Source organism: Diabrotica virgifera, chromosome 5, assembly GCF_917563875.1.
Source record: "Diabrotica virgifera virgifera chromosome 5, PGI_DIABVI_V3a".
Taxonomy (NCBI): Eukaryota; Metazoa; Arthropoda; class Insecta; order Coleoptera; family Chrysomelidae; genus Diabrotica; species Diabrotica virgifera.
The window spans coordinates 4,127,800-4,148,729 of record NC_065447.1 but is presented as its reverse complement, the minus strand read 5'-3'; the positions used below and the strand labels follow the sequence as shown (position 1 = coordinate 4,148,729).

Below are 20,930 nucleotides of genomic sequence, written 5' to 3'. Positions count from 1 at the left end.
CTCAAGTTCAAAATAATTTGTTCGTTTACAGAGCCCTTAAGTTAGTCTTCGGGCCACATAAAAAACGCAAGAGGACCGCATGCGGTCCCTTTTTTTGGTAAGAAATCGGGAAAATCACCCCCTAATTAGCATTTCAAATGAACTTAATTGTTACCACTTCACAAGTTTTTTACTCGCGTATGTATTGATTATATGATCTGTAAGTTTCATCGGTTCAAAGTCCTTATTTTTGAAAGAGCTGTAGTTAAAAGGGCTTGAACGAGTCACTTATCACGAGTGTATGCAAATTTAGAAACATCGAATCTTAACCAATTTTTGTCTTCCAGAAAAACAAAAAAATACAAGATATTCAGAAAAGTAAAGCCGACTTTTTTTATTGTTTAAGATTTTTGGTATCTCTAACAAATTTTTTCTACAACCGTGTTAAAAATGCAATTTTTAACACTCCATACGAGCGTTAAAAATGCTACTTTAAGGCACTAGTGCTTTAAAATTTTTATGGCACTGCAATTCGTATTGACAGTATAGACAATTTTGATGTAATGTAAAAAAAATAAAAATGGAATGTCGGTCAAGTTCAAGTAAAAGTTTTTGTAGATATTGTCCTGTAATTACGTTTGTAGAAAAAATATTGTATGATATGCGTGTTAAAAAGTACATTTTTAAGGCACTCATGTGAATTGCAGAACTCGCTATCGCTTATTCTGCAAACTTTCACATGCGTGCCTTAAACGTGTATTTATATTATAAATAACTTTTTCGAAAAAAAGCATTTTTTTCAAAATTAAAATTTTTAAAAATTTTACTTTAAAACCAATTTTTTTTCAAAAATAAGCACTTTGAATCGATGAAACTTACAGATCATATAAACACAACATAAGTAAAGTAACTTGTGAAGCGGTAACGATTAATTTCATTAAAGTGGCTAATTGGGGGGTGATCTTCCTGATTTTTTTTTTGTCAAAACAAAAGGGACCAACTTTATTTTGAGCGTAACTTGCTTACATTTGATGTTAGAAATTTTTTTTATAAAAACAGAAATAAAGCTTTTTTTAAACACTTGTTGTAATGTGTTTTCCCCAAGAATGCTTTATTATTTGGATATTTCACATTGAATTATTCTATTTGGGATTTTTCGAATATGAACCTATTTTTCATTAGCTATAACTCTGCTTTTGCTAGGTATAGAGACCTAATATATACACCATTTTTTTCACTTTTTTATAGGCTATAGTTTTACTAAGAATATTTTTTTCGACAAAATGCTTACGTTTTGAGTTATTTGCGAAAAACCGTCCAAAAACGTGGTTATTTTGTTGAAAAAAGAACATATTCACTTGCAAATAACTTGAAAAGTATTAATTTGGTGAAAAAACTCTATAAAACAAAAGTTGCTCAAAATTAGTCAGTTTATCCATTTCGAGACTTATCTTGGACATATATTTTTTAACCCCCCGAGATGGGGTGAGACTCACCCCCAGTGCAAAAGCACACATCGGCATCATATCACTTTTTCTCTTTGACATGTTAGCTATGCGTATGCCAAATTTCATGTCAATCCAAGCGGTCCTTTAAAATTTACAGCAGAAACCGTGAAATAATGTACTATGAAAAATAGTGGCGTCAGAGTTTCAAAATAGAAGAATATTTGAGGTCCTCAGAGCAACAGTTACCTAAGCCACAAATTGAGGAAACCAGGTATACCAGAGAAAAATAATCAAAAATGTTCTAGCGCTGAGTTCTATATACTCAAACAATATTGAAATAGGCATAGATAAAAAAGAGAAATAAGCCACAATTAAATTGAAAAAAATAATTTTATTAACGTTTCGACGCCCAAATCGGGTGTTGTTGTCAAAATACAAAATACTACTAATTTAAACAAAAATGTTGTTGCTAAGTAAAATATTCTTTTAAGAATTTATTTAATCTAACTCAGCGGTTCTCAATCTGTGGTACATGTACCACTGGTGGTACATATCATTATTTGCGGTGGTACACAAAAAAAATTAAAATAGTAGTACCTAGTAAGTCTTGGTAATACAATCTAAAAATATAGGTGGTACCAAAAATAGTAAAAGGAACTGTAGGTGGTACATGACTCAAAAAGTTTGAGAACCACTGATCTAACTCATTTATATTGGCAATTCAGACATATATTATACATTTTAAAGTAAAAGATTTTAAAATGATATTGCCAATATTTATGAGTTTCGTTCCTGGGACGACTTTACTGAAAGATAGTTCATTCGATTACATGAAATCAACCCCAACTCAAAAATATCCGTCACAAAAAAATCATAGCATGTGATCTGTCTTTAAAAAGACAACCAAATGCAACGATGACAGTAAAATTCTCGCTTTAGAGATTCCAAAGTAAATCACGAGGGGAAACCAGGAAAAAACGCGTTATGCTTCTTTTCATGAGCATTTTTCAGTGCGTCACAAATGATAGAAAAAAAGGTAAGTCCGTGATAATATACATTTTAGTGACATGACATTTTAGTTAAATCTGACAGTTGTCACATTTTATTTGCAATTTGGCAAAAAAACAAATCAATTGTGTTTATTGCATTTATAAAATGGTATTTTCTTTGATTTGTATAGTCTTATAAATTGTTCAGATTATATTCGTAGATATATTATATAATTCACAAATTATTTTATTTTCGATTATGGCGCCATCTATTGACAACTAGAATAAATGTTATAAATGTCACCGACGAAATGTAATCACCGACGTGCGTTTTTTTTGTCACATACAATTTAATGCGTTAGAAAGAAATCGAAAAACTGTGACACACTGAAAGATCCTCATGAGAAAAAGAATACTAATCGTGGTATTTTCTTTCTATTGACTTCCTCTTTTAGTATGGGTAACCACATCCTACTGCATTCTACCGAGGAATTTGCGACACAATTGGTTTCATTTAGCATAATTAGAGCCGCTTCTTTGATTTTATTTTCAGTAAAGTCGTCCCAGGAACGCAACTCATAAATATTGGCAATATCATTTTAAAGTCTTCTACTTTAAAATGTATAATATATGTCTGAATTGCCAATATAAATGAGTCAGATTAAGTAAATTATTAGAAGAATTTTTTACTTAGCAACAACATTTTTGTTTAATTTAGTAGTATTTTGTATTTTGACAACGACACCCGATTTGGGCGTCGAAACGTTAATAAAATTTTTATTTTTTATTTAAATTGTTATTTTTTTCAATTTAATTGTGGCTTATTTCCCATACAAATAGTTAATAATAAAAATGCCACAAGGAAATAGCTTTAGAACAACATTAAAAAGGAGAAACCTGAAACCATTACCTACTACAACCCATAAAATACGGAGTACACGTTGTAGATCAAATGGCCATACAGTGTTCAACCAAATCAGCTTCAAGAAGAAGGCCGTTGCAAGTTTTTTTTAACATCTTAGATATGGTAGGAATATAGCTTAAATTCTATATAAGGAAGTTACTACTGGTTGTTAAATCTCTAAGCAAACTTTCCTACTTCAATTAGCAGAAGAATTGCGACAAGATCAACGGATAGAAATTAGAGGTATTACACCTCAATCAAATAATAAACGTAGGTAGTGGCAAATTTGTCATATACCTACCTATGTAAAAAATTTGTGTGTAGGTCTTGTACAAGCAAAATTAAGAAATTTTGCTACTGCATATGTCTTTTATTATTAGGTATTAACTCAATATAGGTTTTTTTCAAGTAAAAAAGGATACAAAAACGACTGGCGATAGAAAAGTCTAATAGCTGTGCTTCTTGACCGCTCTGGTGCTTCTAGGTATGCAAAAATGCTGGTGCTTCTAGTGTTAAAAAGAAATTTTTCATGTGTGCAATCTCAAATGGGATAACAAGTTTCATTTCGTAGAAAATTGTTTAGAACAAATTTTACACTTATGAGGTCTCTCTCCAGTATGCACTCTTAAATGTGTTTTTAAAGTTCACTATCTTTGTTGGCCCGCCTTAGTACTTCTTCATTAGTTTTTCTTGCTGTCCGGGGTATCTTCAGCATCCGTCTATGAATCCACATTTCCAGTGCTTCAATTCTGTTCATAATCGATACTTTTAGCGTCCACACTTCTGCACTATACAAAAGTACGGACCAAACATAGCACTTGACCATTCTTTGTCTTAGTTCTAAACTGAGATGATTATTGCAAAGAAATGACTTCATTTTCGTAAAAGTGATTTTAGTCATTGCTATTCTACGTTTTATTTCGTATATTTCATCGTATATTTGAAGAAATTGTCAATAATGGCAGTGTTGATTGTCTGTGCTAGTTTTTATTGATTTCATGTGGTTGGAAGTCGTTTAAAAATTTCGCTATTTCGCCAGTGATTTCTGTAGTATTTTCTTCACTGGTCAAAAGAAAATTTATACATATTTATAGTGGTTATACAATACTGTTTTTGAACATATTTCTATCACTTTTTGCAATAAAAAGTACAAAAACAAAACAATAAGCAAAACAGCTGATAACAGTTAATCACTTTATGGTCTTCTGTTATAGTCCAGGAGATAACTTATAATTTGTAACCTAGGCTGATTGATTCGCTGTAAATGGCTGACATTTGTTACTGCTGCAGGGACAAACTTGGGGATAAGTATGTCGCTTGTGACAGTTGTCATGTAGTCTCACATCCAACTGAAGATTGCACAGGATTAGCCGCCTCTGAACTTCGTGCAGTTATACTGCAGAAAAGAACTCTTATCTATTTCTGCAATGAATGTCGCTCTTCTTTTAAAAGTGTACCGAAGATTTTACGTGAAATGGAAAGCCTTAAAAAGGAAGTCACTACTTTAAAAAGGGACATCTCTAAACTCAAGGAAAAAGCATCCTTCTCGATGGAGGAAGTAACATATGAATTACACGAACGTCAAAAGAGATCAAACAATTTACTCATATTTAATCTTCCTGAACCAAACAATACTCCTGAAGACGTTGAACAAGTGAAAAATATTCTATCTACTGCTGATGATTCTGTTAAATTGGATGGTATGAAAATGGTACGTTTTGGCAAGAAAAACAAAAATGGGCATCGACCACTCAAATTAATATTATCTTCAAATGAGGATGTTCATTTGATAATTAAAAACAAGATAAAGGTTAGTCGAGAGAAAAAGATCTTCATATCTCTTGACCAAACACCTACTCAACGGAAACTGTTTGACACCGTCAAGACTGAACTACTAGCCCGTCAAGATGCAGGTGAACAAGATCTAATAATTAAATATATCAATAACGTACCAAAAATTGTCCAAAGGAACCAAAAAAACCACTAAACCCGGGCAAGCTATCTCTTTATTACCAAAACGTTAGAGGACTCCGTACCAAATTAACTGATTTAAGTATTAATGTGTCAAACTGTATCTACGATGTAATCATTTTTACAGAAACTTGGCTTACTGCCGATTTCAATGATGCTGAACTTGGATTGACAAATTACAACATTTTCAGACAAGATCGTACACCTGAATCTAGCAAATTTGTAAGAGGAGGAGGAGTTTTAATAGCCACTAAGAAGAAATTTTCCGTAAAAATTATTCCGTCAGATTCCTCCATTGAGCAACTTTTTGTTCACTTGTGTGGTAAGTTTATCTTGGGAGCATTGTATATTCCACCAAAGTCTACACCTAACAAGTACCAAGTGCACTTCGATCAGCTTATTAGTATAGGTGAACAATATTCAAATTCTACATTATACCTCTTTGGTGACTACAACCTGCCATCAGCTGATTGGGAACTTGAAGACTTTTGCTCATCGGCAACTGCTAAACCTAATACATCGTTTGCAGAAACGGAGGCGATTGGTGTTATCTCAAATATGTGTGCTCTTCATAATCTATTCCAATCAAATAACATTGTCAATTCTAGAGGCGCTATTCTAGACCTTGTTCTCTCATCAGAAGAGCTTGTGATAACCTCGGCAGTTGATATATTGATTCCTCCAGACTTATATCATCCTCCACTTGAAACTATCTTACAGCTACACTTTGATCAAAACACTACTGCAGGTGATGGTGAATACTACTATGATTTTCATAAAGCTAATCTTCCTTGCATTTATCAATACTTAGAAGCAATTGATTGGGACAGTCTTATAAGTGATAAAGAACTTTCCGAGATGATAGGTACTTTCTATGATATTCTTTACTGTGTGCTTAATATGTATGTTCCATTGAAAAAAGTTTGTACAAAGAAATTTCCTGGTTGGTATTCTAGTGAACTTACACAATTAATACGTGACAAAAAGATTGCCCATTTAATTTACAAGAGTAACAGGTCTCCTGAGAATTATGCAGGTTTTAGTCAACTTAGAGCTCAGTGCAAAATTTTATCAAAAAATTGTTATGCTAATTATATACATTCAACTGAGATTTCGATCCAAGCTAATCCAAAAAATTTTTGGAAATTTGTAAACAGTAAGAAAGAAAATAATAGTATGCCTGTCTCAATGTCACTCAACAATACACTAGCCTCTAATGGCAACGATATTGCAAATTTATTTGCTAGCCATTTCTCTTCAGTTTTTAGTAATAAAACTCTTAAGCATAATGACAATTTAATACAGTCTAAGGTCTGTGTATCTTCCTATATTATACCAATTTCAAAAATATACGAAAAACTTTCAACTCTTAATGTCAATAAGGGACCTGGGCCAGATGGTATTTCTCCCATTTTTCTTAAACGATTCTCTTTTATTCTGTCTCGGCCGCTTTATCATATTTTTAATAAATCCCTTCAGTTGGGGGAATTTCCTGACTTTTGGAAACTATCCTATGTCACTCCAATTTACAAAGCAGGTAATAAAGCTGACATAACGAATTATCGTCCTATTTCTATTCTCGGCACAATTCCCAAGGTATTTGAGAGTATTGTTACTGATTACCTTAATTATGACTGCTCTTGGATACTAAATTCTCAACAGTTCGGATTTTCTTGTGGTAAATCAGCAGAACTTAGTTTGTTGCTTTATGTTGATACCTTGTCTGAAGCTTTGGAGAGGGGGTTGCAGATTGATTCAGTGTATACTGACTTCTCCAAGGCTTTTGATAGGGTGAACCATGATCTTTTGTTACATAAGCTCAAATTATATGGCATAGAAGGTTCTGTGTTGAAGTGGTTGGGCAGTTACCTAACAAATAGAACACAGCAGGTTAGGGTTAATCATCATTACTCCAACACTTTTCTAGTAACCTCTGGTGTACCTCAGGGCTCTCATTTGGGTCCACTTTTGTTTAACCTGTATATCAACGACATCGTCACCTGCTTCTCTAACACTTCTGCTCTCTTATTCGCTGATGATCTTAAATGTTATCAAATCATTAATAATCAAGATGATGCAATATCATTGCAATCAGATTTAGATAATTTAGACAACTGGTGTCTTGATAATGGGATGGATTTGAATGTCAACAAGTGTCACATTATCCGGTTTTGTCGGAATCATCATTTATCAGTATTTAATTATACCATAAATGATCAATTATTGGATACGGTAGACTCAATTAAAGATTTAGGTGTTGTTCTTGATTCCTCTCTGAGCTTTAACCATCACATCAACAATATTACTCAAAGATCCATGAAAATGCTTGGCTTTGTTAAAAGGACAACTCGTGATTTCACGAACGTGTTCGCTATTAAAATGCTCTATTGTTCTTTAGTCAGGACGCACCTTGACTACTGTTCTCCAGTTTGGTCCCCACATTATTTACACCTCAAGAACAAACTTGATAGTGTTCAACATAATTTTCTTAGATATATTGGGTTCAAAAAATACATCAATTATAATTATACAGATATGGAACGATTTTTGAATATCTCTCCTCTGGATGTCCGTAGGAAGCGTAAAGATCTTACAGTATTGTTTAATATTATCAATGGCATATATTACTGCCCTGAACTCCTTGCTAAAATATTGTTGTTTGTTCCACCACGATCAACAAGACAAATTCAAACCTTTCATATTTCTTTTCATAGATATAATTACTCATATTTTACTTTTGTTCCTAGAACACTAAGACTTGCTAACTCCCTAGGTGACCTTTTACTTTTTGGTAACTCTGTTGATGTTTTTAAGAACCATTTAACCAAATTAAATATTTAGCAATGTCATAACCTTGCTATTTGTTAGTAATTAAAGTTTTGTAATTATTTTACTTTGTCATGTCTTTTTAAATGTTTTGTACTCTCTCATTTTATTCTTATATATTCAACACTGTAATTATCAATATCTTATTAATGTATTACCGAATTGGGCTTGCCCGTATAAATAAATAAATGTAAATGTAAATTTCTATGTCTGGATCTAGTTGGTCCGTTATCACAGTTCCCAGATATGTCATTTTGTGAACTTTCTCAACTTGGACTCTGTTTAATTGAAGCTTTGCATCGGGATGTGGGTCACGACTAAACACTAAAAATTTGGTTTTATTTGAGTTTATTTTAATGCCCATTTCGTCTCCTACCTCGTGAATACGATCAAGCAGAATTTGGAGACCTTCAATATTATCTGACAGAATTACTGTATCGTCTGCATATCTTATCACATTAAGTAGTTCTCCGTTGATTTTTATTCCATATGGCTGTCTCTCAAGTGCCTTTTTAAATAACTGGTCCGAGTAAACATTAAACAATGTTGGTGACAAAATGCAACCTTGTCTGACGCCTCGTTGTATGGAGATTTCATCGGTGTAGTTATCTCCAATTTTGACCGTAGCAGTTTGATTCCAGTACAAATTTTTAATGACACGAATATCTTTGTCATCTATTCCGATATTTTTCAGTATTTGCATTAATTTTACATGCTGTACTTTATCGAATGCCTTTTCGAAGTCCACGAAACATGCAAATACATCTTTTCTTTGATCACGGCATTTTTGTAATAGGATGTTAAGCGCAAAAAGTGCCTCCCTGGTACCCATAGCATTTCTAAAACCAAATTGGGATCTTCGAGATCTTCTTCGCATTTGCGTCTAATTCTGTTGTGAAGTATTCTTAAAAAAATCTTAACAATGTGGCTCATTAGGCTAATTAATCGATATTCTGTACCTACTTTACTAAATTGCTTAGAACAAATTTCACACTTGTTAAGTGTTTCTCCAGTGTGAACTGTCATGTGAAAAGTTAATTGATATTTTTGAGCAAACTGATCTAAACAAATTTCACACCGATAAGGTGTTTCTCCAGTATGCACTCTCATATGTTGTCTCAACTCACTTGCTGTAATAAACAGCTTAAAACAAATTTCTCACTTGTGAGGTTTTTCTCCAGTATACACTCTCAAATAATGTGTTTTCAACTGACTTACGCTAAATTGCTTAAAACAAATTTCACACTTGTATCATTTTTCTCCAGTGTGCACTCTCAAATGTAGTTTCAACTTACTTCCCAAGTAGCACAATAAAAACATTTTAGTTTTATTTAAGGTTTATAAAGGTTTTATTGTGGTAAATAAGAAGATAATGGTTTTAAAGTTACCTTGTAGATATACTGCCAGAACTTAAAAACTGTTAAGCATTTGTAACGAGTTTTAAAGTATCTAATAAGAGTATCAAATAAGACTAATTAATCTTAATAGATAATTTGTCTTATTGTAGTTTTAAAATGGTTTATTTTCAGTTCACTTTAAAACTAATCAGTTTTATGAAGAACTTCTAGACTGTTTGGTTTTATTAGATACTAGTTTGTTACCTTTTAGTTTTATTGCAGTTTTAAAGATTCTCCTAATGTGACTAATAAAATCTATTATTAAAACTACTTGATCTCAAGACTATTATGTCAGTAAAACATATGCCTTAAAACTATTTTTTTAGTTATCTTTAAAGTTGCTTTCTTAAAAGCAATTAATAGGCTATATTAAAACCAAACGCTCTTAACTGAATCAATTTGGTTATCGTCAAGACTAAACTATGCTTCTGGTTAGAAACAATAAAACTCATCCCCTCTTCAATTCATGTCCAAAATGGTCGGTCATTTGTTTTAGAGCGAAACAGTGGTGTAGTGTGTTGTAAAAAAGTGGAAGTACATTTAGTATGGAAGAAATAAGTCGCAAGTGCTTAAAATATAAACGAACTGGTCATTTTACAGAAAAAAATACAACACACACAGCACTACGACGCCTCGATTTTAGGTTAGGTTCACATTAAAACCGAGTGGCATTATTGACAGCAGCATTAAAACTAAACGGTTTTAATTCCAAGGCAACCTTGCTTTTTGTAGGATATATGTGCTCTTGGAAAGGTATAAAATAAAACCATTTGATCTTAACAATTCTCTGTCGATAGACCAAATAGTTTTATTTGGATTTCGGCCATATTGCTTTCTGGAGATGCTGAAAGCCATGATAGATTACAATGTAAGGCTTACATAAAAATTATAAATAAACGACTTAGAGGCATAAATTCGATTTATTTTAACATTAAAACATTAAAATTGTAGATAAAACTATTTTTCCACCTACCTCTACCGAAAGTATACTTTTCCGGACCTGATTATAGGGAGCGAAGTTGTACTTTTAAAATATTTTTCCTCCCTAGGGAGGAAAAGTAAAAGTGACGTCATGGTATTTCATTCAGGAAATGTAACTTATTGACGCCCTGTACAATATCTATTTTCTATTACGTAAGTTTCTATACATTTTAACGTTTATTTATAAAACACTCTGTATTTTGCAGAATGGTAAAAAACAGTAAATTGTTATTTTGATTTAACAATGTTTACATTATTAATTTGACTTATATTTGACAGTTGACAGTTATATTGTACGTACTTGTTAGTTTTAGTTCTAATAAATTTTGTTGGTTAGTTACATAAATAAATTAAGTAAAAATGAAAAAATGACTTGTTATTTGAGGAAGGTGGAAAAACCATATGTACAACATGGGAGTAAAGTGCCTTTTCCTCCCTTGAATGATTAAACTTCATTCTCGGGAGGAAAAGTAGCACTTTCCTCCCTTGTTATACAAATAGCTATTTCTTTCGAATTAATATTTTTCGGATTTAAATTTTTTTTATTATTTTTATTTTTTAATCGCCAAAAGTCAGAAATTTTAGGGCCCGTGAGTTATTTAGACCTATTTTTGTTAACATTATCAATAAAGTTGGGCGCGCAAGTGTTTTTCTGCCTTGACAATCCGAAATAACTAAGTACTTTTTATTATTTTATGGTTACAAATACGTATATACCTATCATAACACATGAAAAAAAATTGTTGGCCTAAATGGAGTATATGGGTTAAAAGAATCATTTAATATGGTAAATTGTCTTTAAAAGTCTCCATTTAAGAAACCTTTTTAAGTTTGCTATAAAACTGTGTTCCCTTAAAGTGTCTTTTAACACGGTTTTAAAAGTACCTTCACAGAAGCTTTAAAACCAGTTGCTTAAGAACACAAAGTTTTAAGAAGGTTTTTATTTTTGGTTTTATTGACCTCTTTCAGAGTGGGCCCTTTTATGCTGAAAGCGGTTTCATTGCAACCTTAAGGTTTACTTAAAACCAAATGGTTTTAATTTTAGTTTTATTCTACAGTTTTAAAGCATCCTTAAAAGACTTAATAAACCCGTTCGGTGTTACTTGGGTTGCTGTAATAAACTGCTTAAAACAAACTCTACACTTGTGTGTTTTTTCTTCAGTGTGAATTCCCAAATGTACTTTCAAATTGCTTGCTGTATTAAACTGTTTAAAACAAATTTCACACTTGTAAGGTTTTTCCTCAGTGTGCACTCTCAAATGTCTTTCTAAAACATCTGCTCTACTAAATTGCTTAATTCAAATTTCACACTCATGAGGTTCTTCTCCAATGTGAACTATCATGTGAAAAGTTAATTGAAATTTTTGAGCAAACTGTTCTAAACAAATCTCACACTTGTAGGGTTTTCACCTGTATGCAGTCTCAAATGTTTTTTTAAACTACTTCCTCCACTAAATTGCTTCAGACAAATTTCACACTTATGAGGTTTTTCTCCTGTATGCACTCTCGAGTGCTGTTTTAAAGTACTTGATTCACTGAATTGCTTAAAACAAATTTCGCACTTATAAGGTTTCTCTCCAGTATGCACTCTTAAATGTATTTTTAATCTACCTACTCGACTAAATTGTTTAAAACAAATTTCACACTTGTGGGGTTTTTCTCCTGTGTGCACTAGCAAATGTTTTTTTAAAGTACTTGCTTTACTAAATTGCTTAGAGCAAATTTCACACTTGTTAAGTGTTTCTCCAGTGTGAACAGTCATGTGAAAAGTTAATTGATATTTTTGAGCAAACTGATCTAAACAAATTTCACATCGATAAGGTGTTTCTCCAGTATGCACTCTCATATGTTGTCTCAACTCACTTGCTGTAATAAACAGCTTAAAACAAATTTCACACTTGTGAGGCTTTTCTCCAGTATGCAGTCTCAAATGTTTTTTTAAACTACTTCCTCCACTAAATTGCTTCAGACAAATTTTACACTTATGAGGTTTTTCTCGCGTATGCACTCTCGTGTGCTTTTTTAAAGTACTTGAGTCACTGAATTGCTTAAAACAAATTTCACACTTGTAAGGTTTTTCACCAGTGTGCACTCTCAAATGTTGTTTTAAAGTATATGCTTCACTAAATTGCTTATCACAAATTTCACACTTGTGAGGTTTTTCCCCAGTGTGCACTTTCAAATGTGATTTCAAATTTGCTGCTTGACTAAATTGTTTATCACAAATTTCACACTTGTAAGGTTTCTCTCCAGTATGCACTCTTAAATGTATTTTTAAGATGCCTACTCGACTAAATTGTTTAAAACAAATTTCACACTTGTGAGGTTTTTCTCCAGTGTGTGTTCTTAGGTGATTTTTTAAATCACTAGCAGTACGGAACTGTTTTGAACAAATTTCACACTTGTGAGGTTTTTCCCCAGTGTGCACTCTTAAATGTTTTTTTAAGCTGCTTAATCGACTAAATTGTTTAAAACAAATTTCACACTTGTAAGGTTTTTCACCAGTGTGGACTTTCAAATGTTGTTTTAAAGTATATGCTTCACTAAATTGCTTATCACAAATTTCACACTTGTGAGGTTTTTCCCCAGTGTGCACTTTCAAATGTGATTTCAAATTTGCTGCTTGACTACATTGTTTATCACAAATATCACACTTGTAAGGTTTCTCTCCTGTGTGCACTATCAAATGTTTTTTTAAAGTACTTGCTTTACTAAATTGCTTAGAGCAAATTTCACACTTGTTAAGTGTTTCTCCAGTGTGAACAGTCATGTGAAAAGTTAATTGATATTTTTGAGCAAACTGATCTAAACAAATTTCACATCGATAAGGTGTTTCTTCCGTATGCACTCTCATATGTTGTCTCAACTCACTTGCTGTAATAAACAGCTTAAAACAAATTTCACACTTGTGAGGTTTTTCTCCAGTGTGCACTCTCAAATGTACTTTCAACTTACTTGCTGTAATAAACTGCTTAAAACAAACTCTACAGTTGTGAGTTTTTTCTTCAGAGTGAATTCCCAAATGTACTTTCAAATTATTTGCTCTATTAAACTGTTTAAAACAAATTTCACACTTATAAGGTTTTTCCCCAGTGTGCACACTCAAATGTTGTTTTAAAGTACCTGATTCACGAAATTGCTTAAAACAAATTTCACACTTGTGAGGTTTTTCCCAAGTGTGCACTCTCAAATGTTTTGTCAAATCACTTGCAGAACTACACTGTTTTAAACAAATTTCACACCTGTGAGTTTTTTCTTCAGTGTGAATTCCCAAATGTACTTTCAAAGTGCTTGCTCTATTAAACTGTTTAAAACAAATTTCACACTTGTAAGGTTTTTCCCCAGTGTGCACTCTCAAATGTTGTTTTAAAGTACCTGATTCACGAAATTGCTTGAAACAAATTTCACACTTGTGAGGTTTTTCCCCAGTGTGCACTCTCAAATGTTTTGTCAAAGCACTTGCAGAAAAACACTTTTTTAAACAAATTTCACACTTGTTAGGTTTTTCTCCCATGTGACGTGTCATGTGATAAGTTAATTGATCTTTTCGAGCAAACCGATTTAAACAAATCTCACACTTGTAAGGTTCTTTCCCGGTGTGCACTCTCGAATGTCTTTTCAAATTACTTGATTCACTAAATTGTTTAAAACAAATGTCACACTTGTAAGGTTTTTCTCCAGTGTGTACTCTCAAATGTTTTTCCCAAAAAGAGTTGTGAGCAAACGTCTTAAAACAAATTTCACATTTATAAGGTTTTTTTACAGTCACAACTTCCTTATTTGTATTTAATGTTGTTCCTTCAGTGTGTTGACTCATAATATAATTTGCTTCGTAAGACGAATCTTCAATCAGTTTCTCTGTAATTTCCATTTTGATTTCATCTTGAAGATAACCTAAAATACAAACCAACTATAATGTAATCATTGAGTAAAACGGGAAAATGGAAAATGAAATGAAAATGGGAAACTTTCAATATGGTTGCAGTACAAGTACTTCTTCTTCTTTAGCTGCTGTGTCTGTATTCAGATATTGGCTGTCATCCTGTTAACAATTTCCTGAAACCGTTCTCTATTGGCTGCTGCACGAAATAATTCTTCTACTGTGAAATAATTGTCTAATATTATGCAGCCATGAAAGTTTCTTTCGACCAATCCATCTCTTTCCCTTCGCTTTTCCTTGTATTATGAGGCGAAGCAGATGGTATTTAGATAGGTCCTCGAATTATATGGCCGAAGTTTTCTGTTTTTCTCCTCTTTATGATGTTTATGGGCAAACGTTCTAACTTCATCATTTGAAGAACATCTTCATTGGAAGTGTGCAAAACCCACAATATCTTTAGGATTCGTCGATAGCACCACAATTTAAATGCTTCTAATTTGTTTAGCATTGTGGTTTTTAACATCTATGTCTCCATCCATCTCCACTCCATCTAGGTTTCCAGGTCATAAAAGCCTTATGTGATATTTCGATCCTGGTTATCATCCCTTAGTCCAAGTAATGAAGCTTAAAAGAGGACAAAACCTCGCAATTTTTACAGAATGGATCGATTTGCTTGAAAATTTGAGAATAAGTAGTGGATAGTCCAAGGATCCAATTCTATATAAGGCCGAAAGGCGCTTTTACCATGGGGGTGGTTGCCACCCCATCTCGGGGATGGAAATTTTTTATTATATTTTGACCGCAAAAGTTGGTAAAAACATTCATTCTAAGCAAAAAACGTTCTATACATTTTTTTGATAAAATTAATAGTTTTCGATTTATTGGCTATCGAAAGTGTTAGTTTTATATTGAAAAAATCAATGTTTTTAATCAGTTTTCTGCTAATAGCTCAAAAAGTTTTCGTTTTATCAAAACAACTTTGCTTAACAAAAATGTACCTTTTGAAAAAATAAACAAAACAGTTTTTTTAAATTTTCTTTAAGACCAATAGTAATCGAGCTATACTTTATTATATGTTAGCTCTTCGTCATCAAATGCTAAATATTGTAGTTTCAAAGTCAAAAGACGGGAAAACTATGGATTTTTCGAGTATAACTTGTTCAAACTAATTTAGATTATTTAAAAATATCTATCACCAGAAATAAAAAAAGTGTCTAGCGCAAAAATTAAGTGACTTATAATGAAAAGAATGTCAGTCCCTATTTTTTCAACAAAAAAGTGATTGGAAAGAATCCCCTAATGACCACCCTAATTAAAATTAGTCATTGACCTTATTTGGTCTTCTTTATTTATGTATTATTAATACGTTCTAGAAGATTGACCGGCTTAGAATGATTAGTTTTTAAAAAATGGAGTTAAAAAAGCGAATAACGAATTTTTGTAGTTTGGTAAAAAATGCTATTTTCTTCAGAATAGAAAGATTAGCATCAGAGATATGAAAAAATGTTTACATATGAAATTGTAGCTTATTTAATTCTCAAGAACTTGGTTTACAAAATTTTTTTCTACGGCAAAAATTAAGTGAGCTATTGACAATTAAAACTTGTAATAACATGCAAAAACCAAATTTACCTTTCAAAGTCACCTCTTTTTGCGACTGACGATTTTAAAAGGATTTAATATCAATAGCCCTATAGAGCTATTACCTATAAAGAGCTAGTACCTATAAAATTCTTTTTTACCAAACTTTCTAGGATAAAAAATAAAAAAGTTACGGTTAAAAAATCAATTTATTTTTTTGAAAAAAAAAAGGTGAAATCCAATTGGAAGCATAATAATGTAAGTTAACGGTGTTTTTAGTCATTGGCCTTATTCATTCTTCTTTATTTATGTATTATTAATAGATTCTAGAAGTTTGACTGGCTTAGAATGATTAGTTTTAAAAAAACTGGAGTAAAACGCAAATAACGAATTTTTGTAGTTTGGTAAAAAATACCATTTTCTTCAGAATAGAAAGATTAGCATCAGAGATATGAAAAAATGTTTAAATGTGAAATTGTAGGCTATTTAATTCTCAAGAACTTAGTTTAAAATTTTTTTTCTACGGCAAAAATTGGGTGAATCATAAATGAGTATATCGAAAAACATTGATTTTTTCGATATAAAACTATAACACTTTGAAGGCGAATAAATCGAAAACTATTAATTTTATCAAAACAATGTATAGAACATTTTTTGCTTAGAATGAATGTTTTTATCAACTTTTGTGGTCAAAATATAATAAAAAATTTCCACCCCCAAGATGGGGTGGCAACCACCCTCATGGTAAAAGCGCCTTTCAGCATCATATAGATTTTGATCCTTGGACTATCCACTACTTATTCTCAAATTTTCAAGCAAATCGATAGATTCTGTAAAAATTGCGAGGTGAAAAGCTTCAGTTCCTGGGCTATCTTCATTAGAGTCACAGTCACAATTTACATTTAACCAGCTGCCAAGGTATTTTAAATGATTTACCGATTCTATCTCCTCTCCATTAAGAGAAAGCAGACCTTGATCTATATTAATCTTTCCAACTGTCATCCAATTTGTCTTTGAAATGTTAATTGCCTCTCCGATAACTTGCTTCACTGACTAGATTTAGTAGTGTCTGAAGATCTTATAAATTTTTTTGCAAGAATGGCTGTATGGTCAGTATATCTAATATTGGTGATTACTTCTCCGCCTAATCTTACTACCTCTTGTCTGTCTTCCAAAGCCTCTCCAAACATTTCTTGACAGATGACAGACAAGAAGGAGTACGGACAAGTACAGTAAAACTCATTTATCTGCAACAGCGAGGAAAAGACAGAACAGACCTGTTACCTGTTACAGGTATTTCACTACGGGTACTGAGATCTTTCGCTTTTCTCTTAGTTTAGGTACTTGTTTGGTTATAGTGTATAGTTTTATTCTGTAATAGTAAAAGCAATGGAAAGTAACGAGTATTGCTAACAACAAGGAATCAATACTTTGGGTATTGGACAAATACCAGTTACTTTGTAACAAGTAGCTAGTTTTTTACATCACTAGAAACCCTCTAAATACTATTATTTAGAAGTCTGTTTTTGTATTTTATACATGAAATAGTCAAATCTATTGTCTGTTAACGCCTACCTCAACACATTCCTATCAACAAAAATCCAAAAACATTGTGAAACAGTTATTCCCCGTTATACTACTAAATATTTTGTTACTAACCTTTTTCACTTTCTTGGTTCTCGTCAAATGGATTAAGTTTATTTCCATGTTGTTCTATTTCAGTCTTAATTGTGGGACATGTCTTCAAGTCTAACGAATCATATGTGTCCCTGTTGAACTCATCTTGAATTTCACATTTAAAGCCTTCCAAAAGATCATAATCCAAGTCATTACACTCTATTTTTATTGTACACGTTTCCTCGCTGATTTCTTGTTTTCCATCCATTGCATTACACTTGATTTTATGTATTCAAATAGTAATTTTAATTTTACACTACACACAAAAAGTAAAAATGTAAAAATGAAAAATGAAGCTAAAAAGTTTTGACTGGTTTTGACCTTTGCTATGTTTTATGAGTTTTATGTCCACAGTACACCCCTGTTGGTTTTTACTGTGTTTATGTCACAGTAAATGTACTGTGGTTTTATGTTGATGTTGATTGAACCACAGAATAACTAACCATACAGAAGCGAAACTCAGGCCCAAAATGGTAACATAATTTTCATGCTCATGTGTCAACGTAACTGGTATAACCTCACTTTTAGACTGACAGTGACAGTTGTTTTTAGTTAAATTTTATATTTATATATGTTTTATTTTATAGTTTATTTATATTTTATAGTTAAACTTTATATTTCAACATTAATTAATAATTACTTGTCAAAAATATCACATCATTTGAATTGGTCTATTCCTTAGAACATCAAGTTCCATTCTGTAACTAGGGCTCAAGGTCAAATATTTCGGTTCCCACACAATCAATGGAAACGACAGTCAGTTTCGCTTCTGTATGGTTAGTTATTCTGTGATTGAACCTGATTGAACAGTTGAACGACAACTGTCAAAATCACATCTAGCCCGTTACGTATATAGGATACAGACATTTAAATCTTTTGTTAACGTTTGCATCAAGGCCCAGTTATTTTTCATGTGCATATCTACATTTTATAAAAAAGCTAATTGCTACAGAACATAACTAATTGAATCTAGTATATAAATATTCTTCCTTAATTAAATTAATCAATCATTAAAAAGAAGAATGCATAATTTGTCAACAAAATAAACGTCAGTGTCAGTGTCACTAGTGTCAGTCAGTTAAACGTTAACGTTAAACAAGTATTTTATTACATGGTATCACACGTGTTGTAGGAATTCCCTTTAAAAACGATGGTAAATGAATAATTAGTTAATATTAAACGCACCCTTAATCGAATTTATTGTTTTTAGGATGTCCTTAGTCGTCCTGCGGAAGAATTTGAAAATGACCAAACAGTGGAAACTATGTGGGCTATAAAAGCCTTCGAACATGCCGAAGTTTACTTTAACGTAAGAAGTACAGCCAATAAGTTATTATCTTCGTTATTAAGGGTGAACCTGCAAAACTGTCATTTTAAAAATCGTTGGTATTTGGGTTTTATAGGAAAGAAAACATTCTTGTGTTTTTTGGCCTGTTTAGATTTTTGAAATCATTCATACATTTGTAACAAGATAAAAGTTGAGTATTATTCGGCTCCTTTTGATCTTCTTCATGTGGCATCTCTAAGAATGTTGCCAATCATCATTGCAATTCACACTTTTAATAGGGTCTCAATCAATTGCAACAAGTTATAACGCTCGTGATATATTATGTCCCAGATATTGCAGTTTTCTAACTTTAATTGTATTTAAAACATCTTTATCTTTACCCATTCTTCTCAACACCTCGACATTCGTGACTATATTATCTGGCCTACTTATTATTAATATCCTTCTGTATATCTTCTTAATATCATCTCCTTTTGATAAATTGTTCTATTTTCTTTGTAATCATATCTTCTTCTTCTCAGTTGTTAACCTGAGGCAGTCATTGTAATATCATGAAGCTATTAGGTGATTTTTCCATTGTTCCTCCGTTTCTCTCCATCTTATGTGATTCTAGCACATTCTGCAAATGGGGCAATCTGTTCTCAATTTTTTCTCCAATTATATCTCCATAAATATCTGCACAATTTCTTGTTGTTTTTTATTTAATGTCCATGTCTCTGATGCATAAGGATTATAGGCCTAACTGTATATTCTTAATTTGTATATCATTAATTTCTTCTAATTCTTTAATTATCCATATAACTGCCTGTATTATTCTTGGTACTATTGCTACATCATCAGTGAACACCAAGCATCGATGCTTTTTATGATATATAATCCCTTCATATTGGCTTCCAGCAGCACATTTTCCAGGAGGACACTAAATTTAATTTAACTTGGTTTTATGTTTTTCTTACTGTTAGTTGTATTATTCTAATAATTTTTCTGCTTATTTCTAGTTCTTCAAGTGATTTATACATATAATAAATCAAATTTTTACGATTATAGCACCATCTATCAACAATTCGAAAAAGTTTATCGTATTTTTACGTAAGGAATCCAAATCTGCAATAAAAAATGGGGATTTCCATTTAAGATTTTAAAGTTAACCCCACCCCCTGGATGTGGGGTTAACTTTAAAATCGACCCCTCACCCCACCTCCAGGGGGTGGAGTGAGGGGTCGTGTTTAGCTTCATTCGATAGATTTTTGAAAAATATTGAACACATATTTTTCAGTTTTTTGATCTGATGTTCATTTCGTGAAATATTAGACTGCTCTGCTACATTTGGGACACCCTGTATATTAACAAATTTCCATACATTTTAGATTTTATGTTCAGTTGATCCAAAATTGCTCAAACTAACACCAGTAGATGATTTAATCTATAAAGTCTTTAGAGAAGAATTCCCAAAACTAGAAGTCGAAGTAATAATAGAAAATGAATTGAAGAGCACAAAAGAAAAAAGCAAGTGGAGACCTTTTTGTGAACGCTTTAAGACCATTGTAGAAGACTATAGTTATGGTACTTTACTGAGAGCAGATGCCAAAGATGATTATAAAGAGGAGAACACCATATTAGTTACTAGGATTCAATTTTATGCCATCGAACTGGCCAGGAATAGGGAGGGAGTCAATGACATTCTAAGGAAAAAGTTCTGGCCTGAAGCCAAGGAAGAGAAAGACGATTAGGAAGTATTTAATAAATCTCAGTTTTTTTATACATTTTAGTTATTTATAAGTTTTTTGTAAGTCGAAAAATAAAGTATACTTATCATTTTCTTGATCATTTCTAATTTTATCACAAATTCATATTAATATGGATGAAAGATCTAAAGATATTGGTACAGGTTATATATGGACCATTCCACGAACATACGCCTGTTTTGGATTACTTCGACAACGAATATTTTACTGTGCAACATAAGAAGTACGAAAGTAAATGGCGCTAATAATTATTCCTATAAACAA

The 20,930-nt window shown here is 32.1% G+C and overlaps 3 protein-coding genes across 3 annotated transcripts in view; 2 read left to right on the top strand and 1 right to left on the bottom strand.

The window, feature by feature from the left end:
• The window catches only part of LOC126884896 (adhesion G protein-coupled receptor A3), a 400,023-nt gene that overhangs the window by 119,612 nt on the left and 259,481 nt on the right, over positions 1 to 20,930 (top strand). The window lies entirely within an intron of this gene.
• On the bottom strand, positions 10,416 to 17,965 carry LOC126884898 (zinc finger protein 91-like). Its single transcript, XM_050651225.1, has 2 exons — positions 17,616 to 17,965; positions 10,416 to 14,389 (listed from the first exon to the last, which is right to left on the bottom strand). The coding sequence occupies exons 1-2, from the start codon at positions 17,839 to 17,841 to the stop codon at positions 11,874 to 11,876; spliced, it is 2,742 nt and encodes a 913-aa protein (XP_050507182.1). The 5' UTR covers positions 17,842 to 17,965; the 3' UTR covers positions 10,416 to 11,873.
• Positions 18,628 to 20,740, top strand: LOC126884906 (protein PBDC1). Its single transcript, XM_050651237.1, has 3 exons — positions 18,628 to 18,786; positions 18,844 to 18,942; positions 20,289 to 20,740. The coding sequence occupies exons 1-3, from the start codon at positions 18,784 to 18,786 to the stop codon at positions 20,649 to 20,651; spliced, it is 465 nt and encodes a 154-aa protein (XP_050507194.1). The 5' UTR covers positions 18,628 to 18,783; the 3' UTR covers positions 20,652 to 20,740.